This window comes from Bradysia coprophila, assembly GCF_014529535.1.
Source record: "Bradysia coprophila strain Holo2 chromosome X unlocalized genomic scaffold, BU_Bcop_v1 contig_26, whole genome shotgun sequence".
In the NCBI taxonomy this organism is placed as follows: domain Eukaryota; kingdom Metazoa; phylum Arthropoda; class Insecta; order Diptera; family Sciaridae; genus Bradysia; species Bradysia coprophila.
In genome coordinates this window covers 3,228,324-3,249,954 of record NW_023503313.1, presented here as the reverse complement: position 1 = coordinate 3,249,954, position 21,631 = coordinate 3,228,324, and the positions used below count along the sequence as shown (strand labels likewise).

Genomic DNA, 21,631 nt, shown 5'->3' with positions numbered 1-21,631 from the left:
ATCCCGATTCAAACATACGAAGTTATAAATAAAAAGTAGAAACAACATTTTCTCTCGCATAACACGAGGTTCGCGAGAACATTTTAGTTTTTTTTACAATTTCCAACTGTGTAATGGAATTGGGTGAATAAAATTTCAAGACAAAATTTTTTTTTTCTGGTTTCAATTCACGTCGTAATAAACATCTGAAAAGAGTAAGAAAATTTGATTGTGATATATCGGGTTACCGCTTATTTGTATTCAAATCATTAACCTTTCCAATCAACAGCTTAAAATAATGTCGTCCAATATTAATGCGGAAATTGTCGAAGTGAGTGCCTCGCTGGAAAATGCAACAGTCTCGAATGATGAAGATAAAGAAATACTTCAGTCAATTGAAGATAGTTTGAATAACAAAGATGACGAGAATGTCGAAGAGAAACCCCAAAATGGAGCTCCGGTTAAGAGAACGGAAATTAATTTTCTCGAAATTGTGAACAGTATGGAAGCGGACAGGAAAAAATTCATTGAACATGTACGATCGAAGTTGAGCCAACAGGAGATGGAATCTAAAGTATGCCACGGAATTCTTCCAGTATTAATTTGTATTAATGTCGTGTGTGGATTTAAATTTCAGATCATTAAGGCCGAAAATGAAAGGCTCAAGAGGCAATTGGTGGAATTAGAAAATAAACAGCCCGGTGCCGTAGCCGGTAAAGGCAAAAAGAATAAACAAGAGGACGATGTGCTAGCCAAAGCCAAATTGTTGTTATTTGAAAAGACCAAGGTGTGCAAACAGCAGGAACAACAGTTGAAGGCACTTAAGAATCAAATGGATGCGACAAAGGATGTCCTTGAAATTACGAAAGAGATGCTCAATTTAAGGAATGCGGAAAATCTGCATTTCCAGTCTCGGTTCGATACAATGGAGTTGCGTTTGAAGAATGAACGCGACCGACTTGAAATTACGACTAAGAAATTGGCGCTATCGCAAAAGATGTACAACGACATCAAATCTGAGTACGATATTCAGTCGGAGATTTTCAAGGTAAATTTTACTCTGATCATTTAAATCCACCACGGTGCGGTTGAATGAACTTTAACTGATTATTTCGATGCACTTTTGATATTTTTGGATATTATTAGTCAGCTCGGAGCCCTGAACAAGGTTCCACAAAAAATTTTGATTTTCATCCGTACGTGCATAGGCTATCCTGTCGACAGAGAGAGTGGTACAAAACTGGTTATGGTTGCAATCGGTAGTGCCTGAAATTCTAATAACAATTGTGCAAAAAAAAATTACCATTAGTGCAAAGAAAGCCGGCAGAGACACGCTAAAGTTTAAAAAGCGTGATTTTCAAAGAGTCATACATGCGTGGATACTTGAGGGATGAGGCTAATAAATAGTTCTCGCAGTAGAGCAACATCTCCTTTACCAATTTTGTGCATGATTTGAAATATCTATATGAAGAGCAAAATATCGATGTTTTTTGGTTTTTCTGTTGTCTCTATAACTTTGTTAATCAAACAAATCATCCCAGCGGTGTTTTCAAAGATTTTACAATTCAAGCACAAAATTTCGTCGTGGAAGGACAAATTTCACTTATTCACGCAACATGTCGGCACTGTTGACATGAGTCATTGTAAGTGTGGTGTCGATGGACAGCTGAGACTTCCAGCATTTCAGAATTACCCATTTTAATAACAAAAAATTTGAACGAGTGGGTTTCAGGTGCCTCTGAAACTCGCAAATTTTACCAAATATGAGGGAAAAACTTTGAGCTACTGTCGGCCTCTACGAAGACTGTCCCCAAAAATCATTTTTTTGGTAATTGGTAAAGGAGATGTTGCTCTACTGCGAGAACTATTTATTAGCTTCATCCCTCAAGTATCCACGCATGTATGACTCTTTGAAAATCACGCTTTTTAAACTTTAGCGTGTCTCTGCCGGCTTCCCTTGCACTAATGGTAATTTTTTTTTGCACAATTGTTATTAGAATTTCAGGCACTACCGATTGCAACCATAACCAGTTTTGTACCACTCTCTCTCTCTGTCGACAGGATAGGCTATGCACGTACGGATGAAAATCACAAATTTTTGTGGAACCTTGTTCAGGGCTCCGAGCTGACTAATAATATCCAAAAATATCAAAAGTGCATCGAAATAATCAGTTAAAATTCATTCAACCGCACCGTGCCACACAACCGAAAAGGGCCATCCGTACTTTATGGACTGCCGTTAACTTTATGTAAGTATATAATAAAATCGTATTATAGGAACTACGTAAGGGATATGAAGAGAAGATTAAACTGCTGGATAATCAAATTGAAACAATGAAATCATAATTTACCGTTGGCATAATGTGAGATCCTGATGGCAGTGTCCTTGCGGGCTTTTTTTTTCAAACAAAATGGATTTTATTTCGTAAAAAGTAAATAAACGTGAAGTGAGATGAGACGACCAATGTAACTTTTGTTCTTATTTTACCTTATTAAGTAAAGTGCAGTAGGTAGATTGCGGTTTTCACTATAATTATAAGTTGAAGTAAACTTACCTCAACTTGTAATAAGTGAAAATCGTAATCTCCCTAATATTCGTAAGATTCGGTGTCCAAGTAAGGAAACTTTCGGAAGATTAGTGATATATAGGATTTTACAAGCATGTTTAGGGCAGGGCATATTTTTAAGGAATTAAATTCCCGAAAATTCACGTATTGTGTGTTTTGAAACCTGAATATCGTAACCATCGGGTATTTTAATCGGAAATTTAATTTATTAAAATAAGCCCTGGCTTATGGTCACAGGGACTATTTTCTTGGGGTTTCTACAATTTCTGGAAAATTTTGCACAATTTTCTGAAGTTTCTTCAGAATTTAGAATTTAAATTGAATTTAAAAGAAATACCGGGGTTTGTTGCTCTTTTAGCTAGAGGCACGATCGAGCGTAATATTAAATTGGGCACAGAAATAGTATATTTCGAAACTAGTTTTGTAATATCGTAACTTGGTCGCACATTTCCAACGTTCTTTAGGAAAAACGTTGTTCCTAACTTGTGCTAAAATGATATTTTGGCAAATTCGTTTCCAGAACTCGTCTCCGGCTCTTCACTAAACAATCCTCTTAGCATGCGTTAGGAAAATAGCCGTTATGCTACAAGAAGTTTGAAGGGTTTTTTATGTTCAAGGAACTGTAAATCATTCGAGGCGAAACCGAGAACATATTCGCTATTTCGAGAACATGAAATTTCAAATTTCAAACTTAAAACCAAAATTAAAGGGAAGCCAAATCAGCAAAAGCTATACTTAGTACGTTTTCAGTTTACATGTTATATCGCTGCTGCTGCACAAAAAAAAAAGATTTTGTCTCAATATTTAGTTAATTGTGCGATCCGATCAACTTATGAACTTCTTATCAAATTTTGTTTTTTTCTTCTTCGAATTTTGAATTTGTGTCTATGTAAATTAAGCAATTTTGCTGATTACGACTCGATTAAAATTATTTTCAAAAAATATTTTCCTCAGTCAATCGAGTTAGATCGAATAAGGAACAACCAAACGCTAAACTATCCTCAGAAAAAAATTGATTATCAAGGGTAAGCCACCTTCAATTACTCGAAATTGCATCGTACCTCATACTAGATTTCAGATGAAACTAACACTCTTGTTGGTAACTTTCTTCGGAATATTCGGATTGTCCATTGCAGCTATAACAAATACAGGTGCCGCTATAACATCACAAGCAATTACACCAGGTTCATTTTAATTCTAAATCGTACTTCTCTTGCATCACATGTGCAATGTAAGCGTTTTTTTTTCTGAATCAGATAAGACTGAATACAGATCTAATGTTGGCACGGAACAACATAAATTCGGCTACGAGCTATCGGAAAATAAACACTTTCATCACACAACCACCGATGATGATGGAGTTAGATTGGGATGTTACGGGCATGTACTTGAAGGAAAAAAATATTCGACTCAATATGTTGCAGACATGAGAGGCTACCGTCCGGTATTTACTGCAGATTTGATCACGGTCTATCCGAAATCAGGAGGCGAAAAGTATATGCGCCCTTTTGATACAATGCCCACAAGTGGCTCATATTGTAAATTTAACATTTCAGAAAAGCATCGTTCATTCGAGAATTTAGCGAGGATCAAATGTTGAGCCAAAACATTCGCTTTTTCTTCCCCGTAAGTTATTTCTGAGCTTGTGCGAAAGAATTAAATTTTGTAAAAATATGATGTGGGGTTGTGGGGATATCATGTTCATAAAATATACGTCACGTTAGAGAGTTGAGGAAGGGGTATCGGGCACGGTAACAGTCCATACATTTTTTTTGTGGCAGAGCGGTTTTGCGTGACATAATTTATGAATAGCCCTAAAACCTAATAAATTGGTTCGTAGTTCACAAAAGCGATAAGTTTCGATAAAGTAAACTTTCGACCAATAATTCTTAATAATCGACGGTCAATGATTCTCGCTCGTAAAATATACACAAATTCGTTTGTCAACACTTTAGGATGGCTGCGTCTCGAAAAAAGAATTGGAACAGGCAGCTTCAGTTACTAGACCGGTTTACGTTCCACCGCCAACAACGACAACAACACCAAGGCCAACGATCACTACCACGCGTAGAACAACGACTACAACGCGAGAACCAAAATGTGTTTGCACTTGTACGTAAGACATTTCTTTTTGTCAACTAACTTTGTATAACCAAGAAAATAAATCGCGGCATAATCTCAAAACAGAATTTTTTGTGTTAAAAACGACATAAAAACGAATTGCATAATCACCACGTCCTATACGACACTCCAGCAAAAATAAATTAAAGATAACCCGTAAACAGTTGAAGGATACTTACCATCGAGTTTCTATTTAACATGTTGATATTACCATTCAAGGGGAGAAATACTAAACTCTCAAGTCATTCTCTCTACACTGTGTTCAACACTCTCTGGACATTCACAAATGACATAGCCTTAAGCGTGGATCGCATACACTCCGTTTTGGTATCCGTTTGCATATTGCGCATGCGCAAAGAGAATATATACTCTCTCTGAGCATGCGTATTTTCTAAACGGTGTCAAAAACGGAGTGCATGAGTTAAGTATCGGTCTTTAGTCGCAATGTTACAACTTAGTCAAACATAAACGGAAAGTCATGGTACATTTAGAAGCAGTGAAATTTCAGCATGAATTTGCTTAATTTTTTTCAGCTGATCCACAAAAACAATTAAAACGGTTTTTACGTCTTTATACGGTTTTACCACTACCACGCGCGTGTGTGTAGGTGTAGCAGCTTCAACCGTACGGACCAGTATAAACCGTTTTGATTGTATGTGTGGATCAGCTGAAAAAAATTGATTCTACATTTTAGACTCCTGCGTCCTTGCTTAGATGTTATTGAAACTGTAGCTTATACCAAATATATTTTTTGAAACCAACACCACCTTCTTCACCCAAGTACTTTATCGATAAATTTCGAGAGTTTGGTTCTGTCATTCGAATTTAGAATCTGAAGTAATTCGAAAAATAATCCTAAAATCGACACCGGTTACTATACCAAGGTTGTACGATTTCTAACAATGAAATAGATGCATTAAAGCAGAACATCAGAAGCGCAAGACTGTTCAATGTTAATGTGACAGTAAAGCTAACGACGTTTTAGTCAGGAAACGTTTTCATTTCGTTGAACAGTACAGATCTGATTCAATTTAAACCTCAAACTCCATATAATTGCAATGTATTTCATTAATACAGTGACAAGCCAACAATGTAAACAATGAAAATTATTAGGCGGCTTTTATTCACTCGGAAGCATAAGAAAATATTTTAAATTTTTGATTTGGACGGAAAATCTTTTTGCAAAAATGCGGCAACCAGTTTGTTGAATTCGTCAGCATATCTCAAATGTATGTTGTGTTTGCCGTCTTTAAACTCAAAATATCTAGATTGAAGAGTCGAATATCAGAAAAATCAGACTCATCGACATGAATGGACGGGCTGTTTTATACTCACTCAGTTATGGCAATATTTTTTCTCAAATGATCGGTATGCTCTTCGGCAATCATTGGATCTTTCAAGCCGTGCAAAATAAACGTTGGACACACAATCTTGTGCAAACTTTTTGCGCAAATTTCACCGTTGTCCTCACGGTACAATTTGAGAAAAACGTCGACCCAGTCGCTCCACAATCGGGCGAAATTTTCCGCACCGTACATTTTTTCCATTGGTTCCCGCATCCTAGGCGACCAATTACTCACATCTCGTATGCCTTATTTTGATCATACCAGAGAGACATTTTAATACGTGGACCATTTTTTGCGGTTATTACGTTCAACTTACTCTCGTAAATTTTAGTTTCTTTTTCGATGATGTACGCATTCGACCCCCAAATCACTAGCTTTTCCACCACAAGTGGATATTTAGCTGCCAATACCATACCAGTTATACCGCCGTCACTCCAACCGAGTATTGAAAAAGCATCGTACCCGATGGTTTTCATCAATTCCACTGCATAGTCAGCATCTTTCGTAAAAAAATCTTTTGTAAATTGTCGAATCGGTGGAGTGGACTGCCCGTAACCGGGAGGATCCCATGCAATTACGGCATAGTTTGGCAAAAGTTTCGGTAGATCATTGATTTGCGGTTTGAAGTCGGTAATGCCTGATCCCAACGCACCGGGCATCAATAACACAGCGCTTCTCCCATTTTCTTCGCCCGCCTTTATGTAATGCAATTTGCTACCCCTAACCACTGCATTTTTCTCAATAAATTTCGTTGAATTCATACGAAATAGGACGTGATCACATAGACGAGCAGTGTGACATACGCGTATTCTTTGTTTAAACAAGGAAAACATTTGTGCAAGCGATAAGCTGAACGTAATTCAAACACTGCAAAACTGATAATGGCATCAAACACAATTTAAATGGAAAATTTCATTTAAACAGGCTTATATACTTCGTTCTTAATCCATAAAATGACTCAACTGCCATTGCTTCGCTCACAGTTAAATTTTTATGCAGAGCTTTCAGTTTCATATTAAAAATTAGCGAATTGTAAAGAAAATTCAGAATTTTTGGGGATTTTAGTCCTGAAAAACATTCAAGAAATTTTATTTTCTTTTGAAACAAATTCTTAAATGAGAAGCATCAACAATATTTATGTATTGTGGTTGTCTTTTTTCCCCACATTGTACGCAGCATTGACACGATTCCCGTTACCATTCATATCACGAGTTAGAAAGGGAGAACATCAAGGCCAACCATATTGAAAATCACGAAGCTAAATTACCGGAAAGCCCGAATTATAATAATTGGTTGAATGCGTTTGATGATACGTATGATATGTCAAATGAAACACACTTATGATCTTGTCTTCATGAAGGTTTGGAAATTTCCGTCTATGGCACCACATTTGCTATCTGTGCTATTTTGTAAGAAATTAGTGATGTGTCTAATGCTTGATTTCCGCTTACGCCGTTTTGCCTCCGTTGAGCGAAACCACGACTATTTTCTTTTGTTCAAACCGTAAACTGAGAGAAACGGAGTGTAAACGGAGTAAGTGGAAACCAAGCATAAGTGTGTGAGGTGATTGGAGGCCAACCTGCACTGAGCATTATGAAATCTATGTATAATACTATTGAGCACGCGAGACATTCACTATGCATGCATATGTGAGGGATGCATAAATAGTGACATCTTAGAATTTTTGTGGAATTTGGAACCGGTGTATGATTCTATTACATTTCGTCATAGAATTACTGATGTCAGCGATATGTTTTTTTGCTTCGAGAATTGTAAATTTTGAGTCAAATCATACGCTAAGTAAATAATTAACATGGACAAAATTTAGACTCATCTACGTTTCTTTCAAATACAGATAGAAAAAAAGGCAATATACATGGCATCTCTCGCAAAGGTATCTAATGGATGGCTCACTGTTCTACCATCACGACATATCGGAACTTTACTTGACGATAATTCTTTCCGAATTTCGGTCGCCTTACGTTTGGCTTTGGACGTATGCATGCATTCCTCATAAATGCAAACGTTGACGCCAAGTGGAAAAATACGGCATACATGGATTGTCGTGTAAATATAGTGCTGGTCGTCTTCCCCGTCATAGTTATTTCAACAACATCCTACACAGAGGTCTACAGTCTGCTAACTTTCCTTCGAAATTAGAACCACCACTTTTTAGAGATAGTGGAAAAAGGGCGGACGGAGTTACTTTAATCCCATGGAGTAACGGGACAATGCTCGTATGGGACGCAACGATTCGTGACACACTGGCTTCATCATATGTTCATTCTTCTTCGTTAAGAACAGGCAGTTTAGCAAGCCGAAAAATCAAACAATTACAAGAAAATAATAGCAGACAACCACATCTTTCTGCCCTTTGCTTGCGAGACGTAAGGCCCATGGTGTGAGGAAGCTGTCAAATTCACCGATAACTTAGGAAAACTCATTCACGCAACTACAGGAGAAAAAAGGTCAAAACAATATTTGAAACAACGGTTGAGCATTGCTATCCAAAGAACAAACGCTGCGAGCGTGATGGGGACCTTTGACAGCACGGCGAAATTGGAAGAAATCTTTTATATTTTATCGAATGATCTGATTTGAAATTTGATTGATTTGAAATGCTTGTTATACAAAATAAAAAACTTGCTAACGCCAAAAAAGATAGGACGTAAGTTTTTTTCGTATGAATTAAAACATACAACACAACACATGCAATTTTGTATAAGAAGGAAAACGTAGCAACACTGGAACGCCATTTGACATTTTCAATGTTTTTTTAACCATTAAGGTCTATGATATACGAATTGGGTTTAAAGATTCGTTTTCAGGTAAACAAATTCACGCCGTCAGAACAGTCGGAGCGTTTGCTGCGACTGAGTCCCGTACGACCCGTAAACCCATTACGTACGTGACCCTAGTGCATCCGTAGCCCTAATTAGTCCGTGATTCTAACGGACGGACAGACAGACTATAATCATAGACAAATGCTTTGCCCTTACTGTCTGCTTCGAATTCCACATGTTACAAACGGCATGGTGTTCTTATAAGCCCCCAGTACTTCTTACGGGCTAAAAAATAAATTTCAACGCATTCTTACCTATATGATAATGAAGTGAGTTGATGATTTTTGAATAATTGAAGTGAGTTGAGTAACTGTAACGCTGCCTTGGAATTGGTTCTTGCCCAAAAAAAGCTTCTCAAGTTTAGAAATCGATAAATATTTCGTCATGAAACATGAACATATCATGAAATGTCATTAGAAAATAACAAAAGTTACATTAAGTTTACAAAATCATGAATACTTGTCTAGATTGCGCAAAGGAAATCTGACATCAGAACGTGAATTGTTATTATACTTTTAGGAAAACTCTGTGATAATACAGTCTTAAGTGGCAACCTACACATCTATTGGCTAAAAAAGATTTGATTTCATGCAACCCAGCACGATAATATGCAAAAAAAATTCAAACTGTACAGTAGATGACTTCATCGTTGTATGATTATTACACGGCCTGTGACCTAGTCATAATTTCATATCTAGAGCCTAATAAAGAACTTTGCACTCGATGTCATAAATAACCATTATCTCTCGGTGGCTATTAAATACCTATTTTACAATCATGGATAGAGGTGTGCGCCGATCTTAAAATAATCGGCGGCGGTGCGCCGACTGGTAAGGGATCGGCGGTGGCGCGCCGAGAGAAATTTATAGTCGGCGGCGGTGCGCCGATCGGCGCGCCGATAAATTTACAAAAAATCTAAATTTTCGAAAATAATGCAAAAACATTTGAAAAAGCGTGCGCAATCCTTTTTACGAACACTGAATTCTTACTATCTTGCGATCTGAAGTATCAACAACTTATACAAGGGGAATCAACCGAGACATATCTCACCTTTTATATTTTGAATGTACAATCACTGACCTTTTATTTTAAAAACATCTGATTTAATAAATCCACGAATGATTAGTGAGTTTGCGTAAATGACATATAAGCGAGAAGGCTGCAAAGCGCAACCAGTAAAAAACGATCTTTTCAAAAACAAGTATTTACAATAAATAAAAATCATCAACTCTGTTACGCCCCAAAGTCCACAAAATGCAACTAGCGTTTCTCCGTTGAATTGCAATAGAAATCTTTTGTATTTGGTAATCCATGGAGCGTTGTTCGCCAGAAGCTTTTCTCATTAATGAACAAAATTTCTTAATTAATGTACTTGTTTCGGGACCCATGCAACCTAGTGATTCAAAAGCAATAGGTGTAAATAAAAAATTTTCTTTTAAACGTATGTAATGATTATGCTTGAATCTTTCAGCATTATCTACAATTTTTCCAGATTTTTTGGATGATTGATTTATCTAATTTATCTAATGGTTACATCGCACAAAATCCCAACGTCCGGTCTTTTACCGTCATCTCTAGAAATGTCCGGAGGTTGTAACAGATTTGAGCATGAGAAAAGATTTTATTAACTTCATCATGTCCTGGAATCCATCGTCCGCTTTTTTGCAAGATAAACCGTGTAAGCCATCCTTCATAACCTATAAGCTATAAGTCAACTTACAAGTTGGAAATTTTAAGTCACATCTTCATACTAGATGTTCTGCAGGTTTCTTATTTCCAACTATAATTTATGTCATTTACGCAAACTCACTACTATTATCTTTCGATTTATGCAATAACCGTTCCCGTTGTCTTTAGTCCATCTTCTATGTAGGAGTGAGTTCGTAGTAGAAGGTTTTCGCAAATAAGAGATTTAGATAAACTTAAATTTATAAGTAATAAGTGTATTAGCTGAGCAGCATAAAGAAACCTGACTTATAAATTAAGAGAGATAAACATTTGCTCAAACCTTGTACTCAAGCACACACTTTTGTATAGATATTTCAATTTAACTTTATATTACCGCCCATTAAAATGGTTGAAAGCAGTACACGTACAAAATTTCGGCGCGACGAAAATACAATCGGCGGCGGCGGCGGCGTGAGCTATTATTTTTCGGCGGCGGCGCGCCGAAAATTTAGCAAAAAATCGGCGGCGCGCCGGCGTAAAATCGGCGGTGCACACCTCTAATCATGGAAGCAAAAAAAATCACATTTTTATAAATTTACGCCGTAAAGGCAGAAACCGATTTTGTTTATCTTCCACAAAATCCTTAGTGTCTTTTACTTCTTTGTTCTAACCCTCTTAAATCAACTTGCAAACATTTAATTGATTGACCGACGCTTCCACAAAAAAAACGTTAACAAATGAAGCGAATGCATCAAACTCATTTATGTTCAAAAAAAAATCCGATAATGCATTTGGGCTAAATCATCAACAGCGCTCATTTCACTAAAACGAAATAATAAAACCGGAAGTGGAAGGGTAGGCGAAAGAAAGCCAAGCGTCTACATAATCGAACACTGTTCATTCAAGTTCTGAAAGTCACGGAGTGCGGACGTGTTGTGAAAATTCTCCGGAATTTTTTTCATTCATATTGAAAATCAGATTGCAAAACTAAATAAAGTGTTTCAGTGTATAATAAAAGGTTTGTGAAACATTTTGTTGATATTTTTATTGATTAGAACATGGGGGTTATGTGAAAATTTTGGTGCGAAATGTTTGTGATTGATCGCCGCCATTGCTTGCCTCAAACTTGTCGTTTTGTACGTTTTCGAAAATTCAAAGATGGTGGGCACTTAGACGCGCTTAAAATTATATGATTTTTCGACTGTTGTTTTTTTTGGGTCTTCGACCTTTTTTTCGAAAATAGTTTCAAGAAATTTTAAGATTAATTTCAGTCACGGTGCTTATTTCTTGTACAAATTAATTTCGAGTTTTTTTGGAAATAATTTTTTTCTTTTCTTTGAACTCCTTTTAATGACGCTCAATTGCAATTTTTGGTGGATCTGATTACTGTCACAGTTAATATCGAATTATTTTTCGAACAAATAAAAAAATATTTGTTGTGTAGACAATTAAAACAGAATTTCATTTTCAATTTTACTTTTCGTTTTAAATGGCAATTGATGCCGTCATTCAGCATAGAAATTCTAATCTGAGCTGAGTTGCGCATAATCGTAAAAATCGATTTTTATAAATTCTATTTCCATGAAACGGAAAAAAATATCTGGGTGTCGAGGACAATATTGTAACAATTTTTTGCTGTGTGAGAATGAGAAATCTAACTTTTTCTTTTAATTATTTTTTTCCAGAAAATAAAAGCCAGCGTCCCTAAGATGGCGGACGAAGAACAATTCTCGCTGTGTTGGAATAATTTCAATTCCAACTTATCAGCTGGATTTCATGAATCCCTTTGCCGGGGAGATTTAGTAGACGTAACATTAGCTGCTGAAGGACAACTTGTTAAAGCGCATCGGCTTGTACTGTCTGTATGTTCACCATATTTCCGAAAAATGTTCACTCAAATGCCAGCAAATCAACATGCATTCGGTAAGTTTAAATCGATTTTTTTCGCTTGTTTTTGTTGCTTCGATCCTGACGTCGTCATTCGACATTCCAATCGATTCCCAACAGTGGATTTTTTTCATAATTTCTTTTTGAAAATGTTGTATCGACTCAATCGTCATAAGTTACTGACAGTTTTGGCGGTAAAATGTCATTATATCAAGATATTGAATCAGTGGAGATATTGTGTCGTTTTCAGCACTAATTTGCAGTGTTTCCGCCGATGGCGTCATTTTACTATCGTGGCGTCTATTTTCAATTTTCTAAGTAACGCCTCAAGGCTGTCGATGCATGTTACGAGCTATGCAACTTGTACTGAGAAAAAATTTCTTTTTCAAAGAATTAAAAAGATAAACCGACGGCGACGCAGGAGATGACGAAACATTAGCCATTCATGTTGCTTTGTCCGATCGAACGAAATTAATTGGTTTTCCTTCATTCAAATTATTTCAGTATTCCTCAAAGACGTCAGTCACGCCGCCCTCAAAGATTTAATTCAATTTATGTATTGTGGCGAAGTCAACGTGAAACAAGACGCATTACCGACATTTATCAGTACAGCCGAAGCATTACAAATAAAAGGGCTCACCGAAACCGGTGAACCAGCAACGCCAGCCTCATCACAAACGCCCGTGAAAGTGTCCACGCCAGCTCCCTCTGTTGCTAGCACAACAGCGACAACATCACCGCGATCACGAGTACAGCGCAATATCAGCCGTACATCATACAAATTGGAATCGGAAGACAGTAGCGATGATAAACCAGCGCCAGTAGTTGCACAAAAAAGACTTATATCACGCAGTATTACGCCAGTTACTGCACCAGCCTTAAAACGAACCAAAAACAGTGACCCACTCGAAGCATCGGAGCCTACATCTCAGCAACAAATTATCACGACCATTGAAACGAAATCAAATGCCGAAGAAACTGAATTCATTGACCTGCCCATGGAAACAATGCCAACCAAATCGGAACCGGACTACGGCGACGATACGGGCGAAGTGGAAGCGGTCGACCAGGATACCACCTATGTTGAAGACGACTCAGGCGACTACGGCGATATGAAATATGATTCAAGCTACTTTACGGAAAATGATGATGTCAAAGCAGGAGCTTCTGGATTTGCTGAACCGTATGCCGAAACTGGAGACCAATCTGCGAATGAAGCACAAGGTGAGTCTCTTATTGCATTTTGTCATTGGACGGAAATTTCTTGTGGATGTAGTTGAAACACATTGTGCGGTCCTAATCTTTGTTTCGATTTTATTTTTGATTTTTGCAATTTTTTTTCAACTTAAAGAAAAACGACAAAATTTTCCTTGGATCATTCGACCGAAATAGTTTGGAATTTTTCCTATTTGTTCTTGAAATAATTTAAAGAGAAAAAGTGATTAACCAGAATAGAGAGAGAGAGGAAGAGAAGCGAAGCTTGAATATTGAAAGTGATTTTTGGTTTTGATTTTGACGATGGTGCTTCCAAAATGTGGGTGTCTTAATTAAATACACAGCCAAATTTGTGTTAACAACAATTTCCATTGCCAATAACTTCTTATGGCAGGTAGGTCAGAAACAATTTATTTTTACCCCAGAAACAAAGATTGGGGGAAGAACAGACGCGATTTGTTACTTTGAATTTTCATTTTTTTTTGCCTGCGAAGGAGCAGCTGTGGTCCCATCGGACTCGTTCGATATATTCAAATGATTTATTCCTTCTAATCAACCAACGGTTCAAGTCTATGAAATTCAGACTAGCGAATTTGAACGCAGATTAATACAGAGAATTTAAATTGTTGATTTTGTTACCGAAGACATTAATGAATATCACTGCACAATGGGTACTACGAAGCAAAATTTCTTAATTTTAAGAAGTCATTGTTTTAAGCATTTCCTTTTTTGTTTGTCTTGATATTGACGCCCCAATTATAATTTGGGAAAATTTATTTTGTCATTCTGAAAACTTGAGAGTGTCTTCATTGATCCCCTTCTGCGATTAAAACAATGGCTTGTTGAATTTTGATTATATTTTTCTATCAAAAAAATTATATTGCAAATTGATTTTATATAAATATCTCAGTCACTGTACGAATATTGATGCTCGGATGGGGGTTGTAATTACCTATCAAAAGTGCAAAAAAGAAATTTCCCCCAATTCCGCCCATCCAGCACCAAAAATATTCATAGATTGATTGCAATCTTCTTTTTGTTTTGCCTTTGGTCTTTTCAACAACAGAACAAAAATAATTTTTTATTTGAAACCTACCCGAACCGGATAATTAGATTCCTTAAATTTATTCGTTTTAAAAAATTAAATCGTTCGCGTTACCAAACTTGAACACCGAAACCAGACCATTATACTGAAACCATATCGTAACCATTCTAATTGTGAAAACAATCTAAACCGATTGCTGAATGTTTAAAATGTTACCTCTTGTTGTTTACAATATGGTCTGGATTTTGTTGGGTTGAAGTGTAATTGTCAGATGTTCAAAAATTGTTCAGAAAGTATTTGTGACTGAAAAAAGACGATAAAACCAATAACCACATCAGCTATGGTCGCTTGGTGTTCCATTCCATCTGGAGTTTAATTTTAATTAATTAAATTCCGATTTCACATGGGCAAAATGGCAAAAATGGTTCGGCATCACTGGGCTAACTTGGTCGTGTGGCTTTCCATCCAAAGTTTATTTTAATTAATGAATTTTGTTCCGTCATTTCTGGATTGGCTTCCAACTATTCTGGTCTGGTCTACATGGTTGGTAATGCAGAAAAATTGATTTATCCGAATCAATTTTAGGTGGGTATGAACACAATTTTCTTTGATTTCTTATTTTGATAAATTAAGTTACCCTTGTCCGACCAGCTCAAAATATCGAATTATCAATCGAAGTAATGTTCCAAATATCGTTGACTGATTTTTCAATTGATAATCCGATAATTGACGCTATCTAAAAAAAAAACCTTCTGGTAAGTCGGTCTTGGTTACGGATATCGTAACTGCTTAAAAAATATATCATCAAATGAGTAATCGAACGAAAGGTAAGAAGTGAAACGGAAAAGTTCTCTTGTCACATGAAAAATAAGAGCTGGGACGTGAAAAGTGTATTTCGTTAAAAGTTATTTCAACCCGAAATGAAGTATGTGTCGGTCGGCCATAATGGCGTCGTATAGCGCTCCATACGTTGCAAATGTCATTATGCATGAAAAACGGTATAGCCGCCATTATCGTTCATCTTTGACACAAACACCACGAAGGAAATGTCTGCTGGGACAGTGTTGCCACCGTTGCGAATTCATTTTTTTTCCTATACTGGATTTCATTCATGTTTCTCTTATTCTCTCTTATTCGTTCATTCTTGAAATTCACGTATCGGCTAACAAAGCCGTTAGAGAGAAATATTGAATTTTTGAGCTGTGCTCTCGTCAATCCACATTTACAAGGGTTCTAAAGCATTGATATTTTGGGTCAATACAATTCGTAATATTTATAGAAGAATACATTCCTGGCAACAACGAAAATTTAATTTCGATATCCTGCGGCTAAAAGTACTTAACAATGAAATCGTCATTCGAATTTTAACTGAGCCTTTGTGGCACACAAACCGATGATTTTAGGAAATGTTTTTCAAAAGCATTCCCAAACGACACTCTTCATTCGGTTTTCAGTGTGGTTAGTCTTCCTTGGAAATTTATTCATAATTTGTTGGCTCGTTGGCTGAATAATCTGAATCTAGATGATGTGTATCCTTTCTACACACAATATTGATCTCTTCAGCTGCATGGTATTTGTGTCCATGGTGACGAAATTGGTCGATTTAATGATATAATAAGACACACATTAATGATGAATGTCGTTCATTCGGTCCATCACTGCTAAATACTTACAAGTCGATAAAACGTTGACTGGAAATGTAATTCTTGTTATATTAGTAGATTGTCATGATACAATACGGTACAGATTCAGGGAAATTTTAGTGAATAGAAAATTACTCCAGTTCACTTGTCCAAAATATTCTTTTGCATCTGCATGTTAATAACATGTAAAGCCTTTTAAGGCTTAAGAAACCGTTTGATCAGCGCAGTTTCCGTACATTTGTTCGCGGTCAGTAAGTCGACTGTACTTAAGCAAGGCTAATATGTGTTTCACATCGTGAAATATCTCACTAAAAGCTAAAAATGTGTAGAGAATTTTTGAAAATATTTGTCGTGTCTTCGTTTCTTTATATGTCAAAGTAGACTTTGCTCTCCGCTTAGGCGAAGTTGTCTTAAAACAATAGACCGTGTGCGATTTTCAGAAAAAAGTTTCATATTTCAATAAAAAGAAGTTTAACTATGAAAACCATTGAAAAAAATATTTAATTTTTTTAATAGAAATTATTGAAAAATATTGTTGCCATCCCAATATGCCATCCCACTTATTAGAATCTTAGTAAGAATCCAATTGGAATGAATTAGAATGGTTCGGATATCCTTTTAGTTTCATTCAAATTACAGTTTTTAAAGTGAGATATAAAATCAAGCAGACATTTTTCAGATATTTTGTTTACACTTTTGTTCTACAGTATAATAATCTACATCAATTAAAAATAAATTTTTTATACTGCACACGGTCTATTGTCCAAACCTGATACACATACTTGATAGGCTCCATTAACGAACGAGTTATCAAAAATCACAACGATCTTACTTCATGGAATTATGTAGGCCTTAATGAAGAACATCATCATCTGTCTTGACTAAATATTTTTTACATTTTATCAGGAACGAATCTGTTCGGCGCCTCTTAAACGACTGTTCTTTCAAAGACACTACTTTCAATACTAACTTTCTTTCAATGCCTTGAAACTTTAGAAGATCTTCAGTATCTATTTCCAGCTAATTCGAGTCGAATATTTACATATCAACAATAAACCACACATTTCTGTCGTTGTATTCGGTTCCGTGCAAATGCTTCAATTTTCGCTTCGTAAAGAAGCAATAGTTAAACACCTCTAATTACTCCCTAAATTAGAAACGTAATTTAATTTAGCAGAATTTAACAGCCTAAACTTGCTGTTCTTTGATCTAACGTTTATTAGACGTAGAAATTCTCTTCCTGTCATTTTTTCAGAAGAATTTTGTCGTGGATCACATTTCCCTAATTAGTGACGATAGAGATTGTGACTAGCTTTTCGTTGAAACTCATTAGAAATTTCTTGTTTCTGTTCGAGAAAAAAGCAGATTTATGTCTCGTAGTTGTGCGTAGTTGAAGTGGCATTGCCCATATCGAATCTTCGTTGAATGCCCATAATATTCAAGATAAAGCTATTCGGTGCTTTAGTTTGAAGTGTCGTAAACTGCAAGCCAATTTCCTTCTTTTCTCTGTGAGGAAACGTATACGGAGAACATTATTTTATCTAAATGAACTTCATTTAATGAAGAGTCAACAGCACATATCACCAAGATTTGCTAAAAACAAACCGCGATGCAGCTACACTAGTGACTCGCATAACCATTTAGATGCTTTAGAGCAGACCGGTCACACTAAAGACCAAATTTTTATTTTAGGATTTTCTGTAGAAGAACCATCAAAAATTTGCACACTCACTACAGTCCACAGATGCAATTAAATCTGTGGGATAGTAAGAAATATCGGAAAGGTAATTTTGTATGATAGCGAGGAATGTTACGTTGTTTTCCCTCGCAGAATGATTTATTAAGAAAATACTCGATGTATTAGTTACGCTGCTGCAGTGGTGCAATATGTTAAAACATTATGAAATAAAAATTGGTGGAAAATAAACGAATTTTTTATTGATAAAATGGAAAAGTTTGCGTTTTTATTGATTATCCCCCTTAATTATTCGATTATATAAAGCCATCACCAGTGGATGAAAGCGTTCCAAGCAGTTTATTAAAGTCATTAACAAATGTTGTGTCGGTTGCATTCTTGCAGTGTTATAGTAATCAGTAACTCTCACACCTAATGAGTTTCGCAGCTTACCCATTCATCCTATTATGACGATTGACTGTAACGTGTTCAAAGTCAAATGAAATTTTACGTGGGAATTGAGGCCTATTAGCACATGAGGTAAGTGGCAGAATAACAGAAATTTCTATCGTTCTTCAGATATGGTCTTAAATGGAAGTTAAGGAATATTTTTCGCTGTCTTCAGATTTCAATTTTCTTATTCATCTAAATCCATACCACAATCCGTGTTTAACTCTTCATGAGTTAAGTGTAGGCAAAATAAGAGACACGATTAGAGGTAGAATTGTCTTAGAATAGTGAAGTTAGTTAATCGGTACAAAACGGACTTTCCGTTTCTACCAGGGAAAATGTTTTTTAGTTACATGCTACACGTTGATAGGTTTTTTTATGATCTGACAACACACCTGTTGAAACTGCAACTTGACCATCACAATGTGGCTGTATCGAAAGGACCTCTTGAAGCTTCATCATTTTATCTTGTTAATGAAATGAAGTGGATGTATGCTCTACATCGCATATATACTACATCTGGTATCGGTACCACACAAGCAAAAAGAGACGCGATGTCCATGCACTTCTTTAAATTCTATGAATCGATCGATAAACTTATTAGCTTTAAGCTCAACATTCAAATATAAACAATTATGACCGCCCAGAGGTAACACGTTTCTTTTTCTTTTTTTCATACACTCCTTCAGGCAAAGTAAGATTTATTCGAAGCCAAAAGAAAAATCCTCAACTTGTCTACCAAGGCTATATATACAACAAAAAATTGACGCAAGTCAGCGGTCACACGACATGGCGATGTACGGATGTGAAAAAGAATAAATGCAAAGCCGTTTGCATCACCAAAAACAGTGAACTGGTGTCGGTGCGACGGCAACACATTCACGAACCGCATTGGAATCGTATATCGAACAGAGCTTTGTATGCTGTGGAAAATGATCTGGACGAGTATTTCGAAATAAGCAGCGGTGACGTGAGCGACGACAAAATTCAGCAATATCTTGCGAGTGGAATGATTGTACAAATGGAAGATTCGTTCGTAAAATGTGATTTGAAGAAAGTGTAAAATACGACTGTAGACACTGTTGTAATGGAACGATATTTTTTTTCAATAAATCTAAAATTCTATCATTTTCAAAAGATAATGCCGGATTTTTCTTCTTATCGAAATTAAGTTCAATAGACGTTGGCTTCGTAATTTATCTGGCGTATTCTACCTGCTGATAGTTTGTAGTAGTACAGTGATTGCTAGTCAACTCTGACAATTAAATATTTCCATCAGTGGACTGAGGATTCAACAGTTTCACAAAGTCATCGGCAAAAGTAGACTGCAAAAATTTTAAATTATTTATAACGGACGCAACGAGTTTATCGAATAATTTTTTTTCCAATTTCATTTTCTTAATTAGAAATAATCAAATCCTCGCCCAAAAATTTAGTAATCCAAAAAAATATTTCGTATTTTGATTCCACTACAGAAGACGATGATAATGATGGTCTTTACTTGTTTGTAATCGGCCGAAAAGGTGGTACACATCTGGTTCACAACGAGTTCATATACCGATCGAACATGAAACGGCAAGGGCGTAATTTAAACAAAATGTACTGGGAATGCATCCACAATCGGTCCACAAAATGTCGGGGACGTGTTAAAAGCGTTGGCAATAAATTGTTTGTCACGAATGGTTGGTTCAATCGAAGATGTTCACGCGAAATGAACGAAATTTAATTGCATTTTTGTTACAGTTGAACACAATCATGATCATGACGTTGAGAGACTGGATGCAGCCCATAAATCAGGATGTTTGGTCTATAAATCTATTTCATCGTTGATTGCAACGAAACCATCCGATAAAAATGACACTCTAGGACAGACTGTACCACCAACAGGCCGTGCCATCGAAGTATCCGATCTAATAGTTTTAAATAAATGTGAGGCAGTTTTGTAAATAAACAAGAAACGTTCTATGACCGACGAATTGCTGAGCATTGATTATTTATTTCATTCTACTTTCTCGCCCATCACCAGCGAACCACATAAAAGCCATTTCTCTTTTCACCAAAATACAATCCCGTTCAGTTCATTTTGTGTTGAAGATCCACATGCAAAATTTTTCTTTATATTTTAGAAACGTATTACCGGTCGCCCACATCAATTGGCTCATTTCAATATTTGACCAGCGTTCGCGGCAACGCATTACTCTCGCTGGACGGATATGCGTTCACGCTGAATCGGAAGAAAAACGACACATTTTACTGGGAATGTACAAAGAAGCGAAATAAGTTGAATTGTAATTCACGAATCGTCACACTGAACGGAATGATTAAGTCGGTGCGAGGCTTACATAATCATCCGCTTACCGACGATATCAAATCGGAGACAATTTATTGGAATAAAAAATAATTTTTAATTCGAAATACACAAACACAAAAAATGGTTTCCTTGAATGTTGAAATACTGTGCCATTACTCTGCACGGCCATATTTAGGATAGAGCATTGACTTACTCGAAAAGAAAAAAAAGGGAATGAAGCCCAACAATTGGTTCGACCACTGCACATTTATTTGTCTCCCTTCATTTCTCAAATTGAATTAAATTTTTAAGTTTTTTTTTTTAAATTTGTTCTTTGTGTCAAATTTGAATTGACAAAAAATCTATTTTACCTTTCCAACAGACAAAGCATTGACCTTCATAGAAAGTCCATGGGCGACACCGTGCCTAATACTAGACAACTATCTGTACAACTGTCACAGCAGAAAGTCTAATAAGGCATACTGGCGATGCCACAACTATTCGAAACGACAGGTGGATCAGCGATGTCGGGCTAGATGTGTCATTGTCGATGATAAATTAAAGGCATTGACCGGCGGTCAGCATAATCATCCGCCGCATACGGAAAAAATTCAGAAAATCTGTCGCCGTCACAATTCGATGAAAATGCAGCCGAAGCAGAAGGCAGAAAGTTATTTAAGGAAAAATTATAAGATTGTGATTGAGGATGCTAAGGATGATGTGAATGATTCATTTCTGATAAATTCTATGTCTTATGTGGATGAATATGACGAATAAAACTGAGTTGCACTCTTTGGTATTTTTGATGTTTTTTGTTTGAATCAATTTCGAGGGTCTGTCTTGATCCAAGAAAATGTAATTTTAATCCACAACTGTATACACCCACAACCCGTATCTAGATA

At 36.3% G+C, this 21,631-nt stretch overlaps 4 protein-coding genes across 53 annotated transcripts in view; 3 read left to right on the top strand and 1 right to left on the bottom strand.

Moving 5' to 3' along the window:
- The first annotated feature begins 49 nt into the window (after positions 1-49).
- LOC119069267 (sporulation-specific protein 15) lies at positions 50-2,385 on the top strand. The gene is made up of 4 exons (XM_037173324.1): positions 50-194; positions 269-553; positions 617-1,027; positions 2,257-2,385. Exons 2-4 carry the CDS (start codon positions 278-280, stop codon positions 2,323-2,325), a joined length of 756 nt encoding a protein of 251 aa, XP_037029219.1. The 5' UTR covers positions 50-194; positions 269-277; the 3' UTR covers positions 2,326-2,385.
- A 1,031-nt stretch (positions 2,386-3,416) lies between these two features.
- On the top strand, positions 3,417-4,777 carry LOC119069281. Its single transcript, XM_037173343.1, has 5 exons — positions 3,417-3,571; positions 3,625-3,730; positions 3,803-4,040; positions 4,103-4,172; positions 4,502-4,777. The coding sequence occupies exons 2-5, from the start codon at positions 3,625-3,627 to the stop codon at positions 4,664-4,666; spliced, it is 579 nt and encodes a 192-aa protein (XP_037029238.1). The 5' UTR covers positions 3,417-3,571; the 3' UTR covers positions 4,667-4,777.
- Positions 4,778-5,711: 934 nt separating this feature from the next.
- On the bottom strand, positions 5,712-6,969 carry LOC119069251 (valacyclovir hydrolase). The gene is made up of 3 exons (XM_037173305.1): positions 6,330-6,969; positions 6,003-6,258; positions 5,712-5,931 (listed from the first exon to the last, which is right to left on the bottom strand). The coding sequence occupies exons 1-3, from the start codon at positions 6,844-6,846 to the stop codon at positions 5,817-5,819; spliced, it is 888 nt and encodes a 295-aa protein (XP_037029200.1). The 5' UTR covers positions 6,847-6,969; the 3' UTR covers positions 5,712-5,816.
- Positions 6,970-11,382: 4,413 nt separating this feature from the next.
- LOC119069220 (modifier of mdg4) overlaps positions 11,383-21,631 on the top strand; it is a 67,511-nt gene continuing 57,262 nt past the window's right edge. For 39 of the 50 annotated variants that reach the window (XR_005086284.1, XR_005086285.1, XM_037173207.1 and 36 more), the window contains exons 1-3: positions 11,386-11,542; positions 12,210-12,447; positions 12,916-13,635. Coding sequence is in view for 48 of the 50 variants with exons in the window: in XM_037173207.1 (XP_037029102.1) it covers positions 12,234-12,447; positions 12,916-13,635 (934 nt within the window). In the remaining 2 variants the exon portion in view is untranslated. Of the gene's footprint in view, positions 11,543-12,209; positions 12,448-12,915; positions 13,636-19,128; positions 19,572-19,914; positions 20,122-20,182; positions 20,409-20,565; positions 20,855-21,111; positions 21,534-21,631 lie in introns of those variants that run through there. The other 11 variants (XM_037173246.1, XM_037173245.1, XM_037173236.1 and 8 more) reach the window with 9 other exon arrangements.